Source organism: Clupea harengus, chromosome 5 (assembly GCF_900700415.2).
Source record: "Clupea harengus chromosome 5, Ch_v2.0.2, whole genome shotgun sequence".
In the NCBI taxonomy this organism is placed as follows: domain Eukaryota; kingdom Metazoa; phylum Chordata; class Actinopteri; order Clupeiformes; family Clupeidae; genus Clupea; species Clupea harengus.
The window spans coordinates 17,043,025-17,052,304 of record NC_045156.1 but is presented as its reverse complement, the minus strand read 5'-3'; the positions used below and the strand labels follow the sequence as shown (position 1 = coordinate 17,052,304).

At 48.6% G+C, this 9,280-nt stretch overlaps 1 protein-coding gene across 1 annotated transcript in view; it reads right to left on the bottom strand.

Moving 5' to 3' along the window:
• plekhg5a (pleckstrin homology domain containing, family G (with RhoGef domain) member 5a) overlaps positions 1–3,307 on the bottom strand; it is a 57,647-nt gene extending 54,340 nt beyond the window's left edge. Inside the window, exon 1 of the mRNA XM_031567901.2 lies at positions 2,660–3,307. Coding sequence (XP_031423761.1) covers positions 2,660–2,714 — 55 coding nt within the window. The 5' untranslated portion in view covers positions 2,715–3,307. The remainder of the gene's footprint in view (positions 1–2,659) is intronic.
• Between the last annotated feature and the right edge of the window lie 5,973 nt (positions 3,308–9,280).

Sequence of the window (9,280 nt, the reverse complement as noted above, 5' to 3'; positions counted from 1 at the left end):
TTCTCTAATAAAAAAATAGATCTGTTGATTTTCTTTAATTATCAAACACAAAGTAGGAAGTGATTTGAGACTCTGAGTAGCAAACTCAAATGTTTTAAAAATCGAGATGCATCTATAATCGTTTTATCGGTTTAGAATTGATAATCGATAATCGGTTTAGAATCGATAATCGGTTTAGAATCGAGAATCGGTTTAGAATCGAATCGTTGACCTCTGAATCGGAATCGAATCGAATCGTGAGGTGCCAAGAGATTCCCACCCCTAGTGTGTGTGTGTGTGTGTGTGTGTGTGTGTGTTTGTAGAGCACAGAGGAATCCTCTGTCTCAGCTTGCAGCAGTCAACTACACACATAACATGGGTATCTCCCACACACGCACGCGCGCGCGCGCGTGTTATCGTCATCAGCACCATCGGCAGCTAACTACACACTGTCTGAGGAGACACGAGTATCTTCCTCATCACACACACACATACATGCCCTCTCTCTATTTTTTTTCTTTCTTTCTTTCTGTCTCCCTCTCCCTCTCCCCCACAGACACACACACACACACACACACACACACACACAGACACACACACACACACACACACACACACACACCCCACGAGTGAGGAGTCCCAGAGCCCCTCTGTTGTAGCCCTTTGTTCCTCAGAGGTAAGCCAGCAGCAGCACAATCCCTGCGAGATACACACAAACACACAGCTGAGAAAGAACAGGAGCAGCTGCCCTGCTTTATAGACACACACACACACACACACACACACACACCTGACATGCAGCAGAAGTCACAGTGAAGTTTTCCTGGTGCACTTCATTCATATATATATACACACACACACACACACAAGCGCGGCTGACATGCAGAAGAAGTCACACTGAAGCTTTCCTGATGCACTTTCACTTTCATTCATTCACATACACACACACACACACACACACGAGACACACAGCAGAAGTCAAACTGAAAATGTCATGCTGGACTGTCCATATTAAAACTAGTGCTACTGTTCAAATAATCACATCATCATCACCACCATCATCATCATCACCACCCAGTCTGTCCTGTAACTGCCCCCCCCCCCCCCCACACACACACACACACCTGTGTTATAATGTCCCCTCCTGTAACTGCCCCCCACACACACACCTGTGTTATAATGTCCCCTCCTGTAACTGCCGCCACCCCCCCCCCCCCCCCCACACACACACACACACACACACACACACACACACACGTGTTATAATGTCCCCTCCTGTAAGTGCCCCAGACTGCTCCATCACACATATGCCCCTGTCCTGTCTGAGCTGTCCCAGCCTCTCCTGTGTGTGTGTGTGTGTGTGTGTGTGTGCCCCAGCCTCTCCTGTAACTGCCCCAGCCTCTCCTGTAACTGCCCCAGCCACACACACACACACACACACACACACACACACACACACACAGTGTCTCTGCCCCAGCCTCTCCTGTAACTGCCCCAGCCAGTGCCTCTGCCCCCCTCAATCTAGGCTAAGCTCCTTAAACACAGCTTAGTCAGGGTGTGGGTGCAGACACACACACACACACACACACACACACACACACACACAGCCTAGAGACAGCCCTGGCCCTGCTGCTGGACTGGTGTGTGTGTGTGTGGACACTGGGAGACTGGGGCAGGTCGTGTGTGTGTGTGTGTGTGTGTGTGTGTGTGTGTGTGTGTGTGTGTGTGTGTGTGTGTGTGTAAGTCAGTACCCAGAAGTTCAGCTTAAGTCCCGGAGCCTGTCTGAGGAACGCTCTGTGCTGCCAGCAGAGTCCTGTTATGACCAAGGCCACAGTGCACACACACACACACACACACGTATGGCCATATCATATAGGCTACAGCACACCACACACACACACACACTCAGAAACGTAAGGTTGTGCCATCATATAGGCTACAGCACACACACACACACACACACACACACACACACACACACACACCACACACACACACACACACTCAGAAACATATGGCTGGGTCTCAAATCACGTAGGCTTCAGTACACACACACTGAGTAGGCCTCCCTTATGGCCATGCTCCACACACACACACACACACTCGGTAAATGTGGAGGTGATGGGTGAGGCAGGACTGCACAGCACTGCAGCAGGTCTTCTACACACCTCTCACACACACACTTCTCTCATACACACACACAGACCTCTCCTACACCAACCACAACTCTCATACACATACACACGCACACACCTGTCACACACACACACACACACACACACACCTCTCATACACACACCACAACTCTCATACACACACACACACACACACACACACACACTCACACACACCTCTTAGTTTAGTGTGTCCAGTGTTCAGTGTGTCCTGTGTTTTCCCACTCATGGCTGAACAGAGGGACATCTGGTCTCTGAGTCCGGATCGCTCCTCAAACGCTGTGTCACGTTTGCAGCTCAGCGGGAGACAAAGAAGTGGGAGAGGGAGAGAGAGAGAGAGAAAGAGAGAGAGAGGGAGAGAGAGAGAAAGAGAGAAAGAGAGGCGGCACTTTCCCACTCTAGCGACAAATATCACAGTTTCTCCTCAAAGTCGCAGAACCATCACCGCCCAACCTGAAGAGCGTTTGAAAAACTTTTGTAAGGAAAACAAAAACATTCCGACTTACTTAAGCGGAGACGGAGCCCCAGCCAGCTCCGTGGCGGAGACCCGTAGCGATGCATTACTGGCTGCCGTGTTCCGCTGGATCATTCAAGTTAGTGTAGTTCCACCGAGGTTTCTGCTGGACCCTTCACTGCGCATATCAGGTCCTGCACACCGGCCGCAAGTGACGTTGTATAAAAAAGTTTCTAATGATCAGAGTTACGCATATCGACGTGGATGCAATGATAGCCTCGCGCCGTTGCGAAGGTGACCAAAAATATGCACAGAAGCCAAAGCGATTTGCCTTATCCTTGAAATGGTCGTACTGAAAACCAATCAAATTGTCACGTAGTTCTTTCGAGGCGAAACACAAACAGAGATCAGAATGCCGCCTGTAGACCTCGTTCAGTGGATCTGCTGGGAAACCTGTTGACGCAAGGTCTTCCCTTGATCCCTGACACCCATGTCGGAACTCCGCTAGTCCAGCCTTTGGTGTTGTGCCGAGGGGCTTAGTGGCTCCTTTTCTCTTGGCATCCCGCGAATGTCCGCTCTGTTGTCAGTCTGACTTTCGGGAAGCCTTTTCGGCAAACAGAAACGCCACACATCCTCGGCGGCCACCGTGTCCATTCATTCGGCCGTTTCCTAGTAGAATAGTCCGTCCCTCCCCCTCCTCTCGAATCCAGTCCGGATCGGCTTCACTGTCTGAGCAGCAGAGGGCGCTGTGCTGGAGAAACTCCTCGATCAGCTTAATTTCAATCAGAAGCAGTTACATACCCTCCTGGCGGTGACACATGCGTGTGCGGGGAGGGGGCCTGCAGTTATCTGATGCTATGAAGCTGATGCTATGCAGTTATCTGATGCTATGAAGCTGATGCTATGCAGTTATCTGATGCTATGAAGCTGATGCTATGCAGTTATCTGATGCTATGCTATGTTATGCTATGCTATGCTATGTTGTTATGCTATGTTATGCTATGCTATGTTATGCTTATGTGGTGGGTCTCCTGTTGCAGTTTCCATTATAATATACAGGAGCTCAAGGTGTACTCTAACAGCGCATCTTATGGGCGCAATCTAACAGCGCATCTTATGGGCTGTCAAACACACACACACACACACACACACACACTTGTACCAGCGTGTAGATTGAGTGTATCTACGGAGATGATTGGGCCTGGCAATAATGTGGTTGCCATGGAGATGGCGACATGTGGGAGTTCTTTATGAATGTGCACAGTCAGTGGAGCAGGTCTTTAGCAGCCAGATGTGTGTGTGTGTCTGTGTGTGTGTGTGTGTATGCTGATACATGAGAATATCCCGTGCACACTCTCTGAAGTCTCAAACACCTTGAGGGGAAATTATGTCACACAGACAAGTGACCTCTGTTCTGTGTGTGCGTGCTCATATGTGGTGATGTGTGTGTGTGTGTGTGTCTGAGTAAGTGTGTACATTTCTGTGCAGTGTTTTTCTGTCTGTCTGTATTTCCAATTTCATGGAAGGGAGTGTCTTTCCTGCTTTTGAACACTGTGTGTGTGTGTGTGTGTGTGAGTGTGTATGTGTGTGTGTCTGTTGCTGTGGAAACGGCTCTTTTCTGAGAGGGCTTGTTGTTATTCTAGCTGATTAAAGACCAGATCAAAACAGTGCTAAAGAAGTGCAAAATCAGGCCTGGGGACCTGGAGGGCTTGGCTGCTGACCGTAACACCTGGCGTCAGATGTGCCAAGACGGGACCAAAGCACTGGAGGAGGACAGGACAGCCAGGAGACAGGAAAGGCAAGAAAGAAGGCATACAAGAAAAACAACCAAGGTTGCCAGTACCACCACTACTACATTCGCATGTCCCACCTGCGACAAGACCTGTGGATCCAGGATAGGACTATACAGCCACCAGAAAACTCACCGTTGAGAGTCAGAAGTGGACGTCATCATCGGCCTCGATGGACAACTACAAGCAAGCAAGTGTGTGTGTGAGTGTGTGTGTGTGTTAGATTTTGTGCTCAGCTGCTGCAATTACCAGTCTGAGAACAGGACATCTCCCATCAGGGTGTCAGAAGCCGTGTCTCTCTCTTCCATTCATCTCTCTATCATCTCTCCCTCTCTCTCTCTTCACTTCATCTCTCTATCATCTCTCCCTCTCTCTCTTCCCTTCATCTCTCTATCATCTCTACCTCTCTCTCTTCACTTCATCTCTCTATCATCTCTCCCTGTCTCTCTCTTCCCTTCATCTCTCTATCATCTCTCCCTGTCTCTCTCTTCCCTTCATCTCTCTATCCATCTCTCCCTCTCTCTCTTCCCTTCATCTCTCTATCCATCTCTCTCTCTCTTCACTTCATCTCTCTATCCATCTCTACCTCTCTCTTTTCACTTCATCTCTCTATCCATCTCTCCCTGTCTCTCTCTCTCTTCCCTTCATCTCTCTATCCATCTCTCCCTCTCTCTCTTTCCTTCATCTCTCTATCATCTCTCCCTGTCTCTCTTCACTTCATCTCTCTATCCATCTCTCCCTGTCTCTCTCTTCCCTTCATCTCTCTTCCCTTCATCTCTCCCTCTCTCTCTTCCCTTCATCTCTCTATCCATCTCTACCTCTCTCTCTTCACTTCATTTCTCTATCATCTCTACCTGTCTCTCTCTCTCTTCACCATCTCTCTATCATCTCTCCCTCTCTCTCTCTTTACTTCATCTCTCTATCATCTCTCCCTGTCTCTCTCTTCCCTTCATCTCTATATCATCTCTCCCTGTCTCTCTCTTCACTTCTTCCCTTCATCTCTCTATCATCTCTCCCTGTCTCTCTCTTCACTTCTTCCCTTCATCTCTCTATCCATCTCTACCTCTCTCTCTCTTCCCTTCATCTCTCCCTGTCTCTCTCTTCCCTTCATCTCTCTATCATCTCTCTCTCTCTCTTCACTTCATCTCTCTATCATCTCTCCTGTCTCTCTCTTCACCCTTACTTAAGTCTTTTTCATCTCTTCCTACGATGCTCTCTCTTTTTCCACCTCTCGCTCTCTCCCTCCCTCCCTCTCTCTCTCTCTCTCTCTCCCTCCTTCCCTCCCTCTCTCTCTCTCTTTAAAGTCAGACAGTGCAGCGGAGGTCTTTTATCTGTCTCCAAAGCCGCCTTTCTCCTGCCAGACTGCCCTTATGAGGGGGGCACACACACACACACACACACACACACACACACACACACACACAAAACTCATTGTCACACTCTCAACACACTCACACTTACATACACATTTACACAACACACACACACTCGCAATACACTCATACAGACACTCAAACACACACACACACACACACACACACACTTACATGCACACCCTCACACAACTCTCAGACACATTCTCAAACACACTCACACAACTCACATACTCACACGATACACACGATACACACGATACACACACACACACACACGCACACACACACACTGCCTCTCCTGCCAGGTTGGCCATATGAGGAGCATTAGCCCCCTCCCCCACCACACCCAGCCAACCATACTGACATCAAACAGCCCTCTCCAGCTCTCTCTCTCACACACACACACACACACACACACACACAAGCTCTCTCTCTCTCTCCTTTTCTGTCTCTCTATCCCGTGCACGCAAACACACATACATGTACTCACTGTGTCTCTGTCACACACAATGAAACAAATATACACACATACATTCACACATACCTACACACACACATACACATACACACACACACACACACACACAGATACCCACTAACACCCACACGCACATATGTAAACACTCAAACATACAAACACACACACACACACGGCAGATAAGTGTGTGTGGACTAGATCAGCAGAAGTGATCCCTACAGATGGTCCTTAAGCAGCAGGTAGATAAAGTAGAGCCCTTCTATACAGTGCTGTGGCATTGTGGGAGATGTAGTAGAGCCCTTCTATTCAGTGCTGTGGCATTGTGGGAGATGTAGTAAATCACTTCTATACAGTGCTATACGGCATAGACATATAAAGGTATATATATGTCTATATATATACAGTATATGATCTATATATGTCTATGCTATACAGTGCTGACGCCGGTGGCATTGTGGGAAATGTAGTAGATCACTTGTATACAGTGCTGGCGCCGGTGGCATTGTGGGAAATGTAGTAGATGACTTGTATACAGTGCTGGCGCCAGTGGCATTGTGGGAAATGTAGTAGATGACTTGTATACAGTGCTGGCGCCGGTCTCAAAGGCAGCGGTGCACCTGGGACACCTGCCACCAGGTGAGACCTCTCCCACACCCCAGGCTAAGTGATACTGTTTGCCTGTGTGTGTGTGTGTGTGTGTGTGTGTGTGTGTGTGTGACTGTTTACCTTTGAATTAACATGGATCTGGCAGGTACTATTCTTCAAAAGGACTTGCATGGCAGCCTACAGCCCACATATGAAGTGTCCATCAGGGCCAGATATAAGTCACGGGGACACCCTATATATCTATATATCCGTGCAGTTACAGGACTAACAGTTAGAAAAAAAGGTTCCCACCCTGAATGCAAACAAGCATAACAGGCAGCTTCTGTGTGTGTGTGTGTGTGTGTGTGTGTGTGTGTGTGTGTGTGTGTATGCTTCTTAACCCGTCTGTCTGAACCAGTTCTGCTTGGCTGCTTTTCTCTCTTTCTCTCCCTCTGTGTGTGTGCATATGTGAATGTGTATGTATGTGTGTGTGTGTGTTTGTGTGCGCACATACGTATATGAATGTGTGTGTGTGAAGTGAGCGTGTGTGTGTGTGTGTGTGTGTGTGAGTTTGTGTGTGTGTGTGTGTGTGTGTGTGTGTGTGTGTGTGTACTCTGAGTCACCAGAGGGCCCTCAGCCACCCCGGTAATCCGGAGGCCTCCTGGTCTTAAGCCTCTTAAGGAGGCCGCTTAAGCACCTCAGTCAGAGAGCACGGCACCACAAGTGTGATTACACACTGCAAGAGTGTGTGTGTGTGTGTGTGAGTGTGTGTGTGTATGTGATGAGTGTGTCTGTGTGTGTGTGTGAGTATGAGTGTGTGTGTGTGTGTGAGTATGAGTGTGTGTGTGTATGTGTGTGAATATGAGTGTGTGTGTGTGTGTGTATGTGTGTGTGAATATGAGTGTGTGTGTGTGTATGTGTGTGTGTGTGTGTGAATATGAGTGTGTGTGTGTGTGTGTGAATATGAGTGTGTGTGTGTGTGTGCGTGTGTGTGAATATGAGTGTGTGTGTGTGTGTGTGTGTGTGTGAATATGAGTGTGTGTGTGTGTATGTGATGAGTGTGTCTGTGTGTATGTGTGTGTGTGTGTGTGTGTGTGTGTGTGTGTGTGTGAATGAGTGTGTGTGTGTGTTGTGGTATCATGAGAGGCTTTACCACTGAGCTGGGTGTAGGGCAGTGCGTAATTAACAGGACAGAGCAGGCAAAAGTGCTTTCAAACGAGGATCAGGTTTATTCACCAACACAAAGTCTTTCAGGAAGCAAACATAAAAGTTCTTCAAAGGCAAAAACATAGGCTTCATAAAGTTGCTCCTCAATTACATCCCACCCACTGTAGTTGCAGCTTAAAGTTCCTCCGTCCAGGTCCTTCCCGGCTTGGGGCTAGCCTTCCCCCTTCCGGATGCGGCTTAGCAAGCGCTTCAGCAAGCGTTTCCACAACGGCTTCACCCGCACATCAAGTGCTCTCTGTTCTCCCTTCTGGCTCTTCCTGCTCTCGTGGCTCGCCCTCTCACAATAGGCACCACATGTCTTAAATGCTTCGTCCATCAGGTGCCTTAAGCACCTACACCTGGTTGGGTGCTGCTGCATTCTGGGAGATGTAGTGCCACTGGCAGCCATCTTGTGGTGTGGCAGCCAGACCTCCACACGGACACCACACCCCTCTGCTAGCTGGCCCACCGTGATGCCACAGTGTGTGTGTGAAAATGAGTGTGTGTGTGTATGTGATGAGTGTGTCTGTGTGTGTGTGTGTGTGTGAATATGAGTGTGTGTGTGTGTGTGTGTGTGTGTGAATATGAGTGTGTGTGTGTGTGTGTGTGTGTGTGTGTGTGTGTGTGTGTGTGTGTGTTACATAGTCCTGGGCAGACCAAAGCAGGAAGCAACCAGAAACCCAGGACTATGTAACATGTGTGTATGTGAGTATGAGTGTTTGTTTGTGTGTGTGTGTGTGTGTGTCTGTGTGTGTGTGTGAGTATGAGTGTGTGTATGTGTGTGTGTGTGTGTGTGTGTAAGCACCTCAGTCAGAGAGCACAGCACCACAAGTGTGATTACACACGGCATTCACTGAGGCTGCGTTCAGTACACTCACAAAGGCAGTGTGTGTGTGTGTGTGTGTGTGTGTGTGTGTGTGTGTGTGTGTGTTACACTCTACAAGAAGGCCACAGAGCTGTGTTCACTAGAGAGAGAGAGAGAGAGAGAGAGCTGTGTTCACTAGAGAGAGAGCTGTGTTCACTAGAGAGAGAGAGAGAGAGAGAGAGAGCTGTGTTCACTAGAGAGAGAGAGAGCTGTGTTCACTAGAGAGAGAGAGAGAGAGAGAGAGCTGTGTTCACTAGAGAGAGAGAGCGAGAGAGAGAGAGAGAGCTGTGTTCACTAGAGAGAGAGAGAGAGAGAGCTGTGTTCACTAGAGAGAGAGAGAGAGAGAGAGAGCTGTGTTCACTAGAGAGAGAGA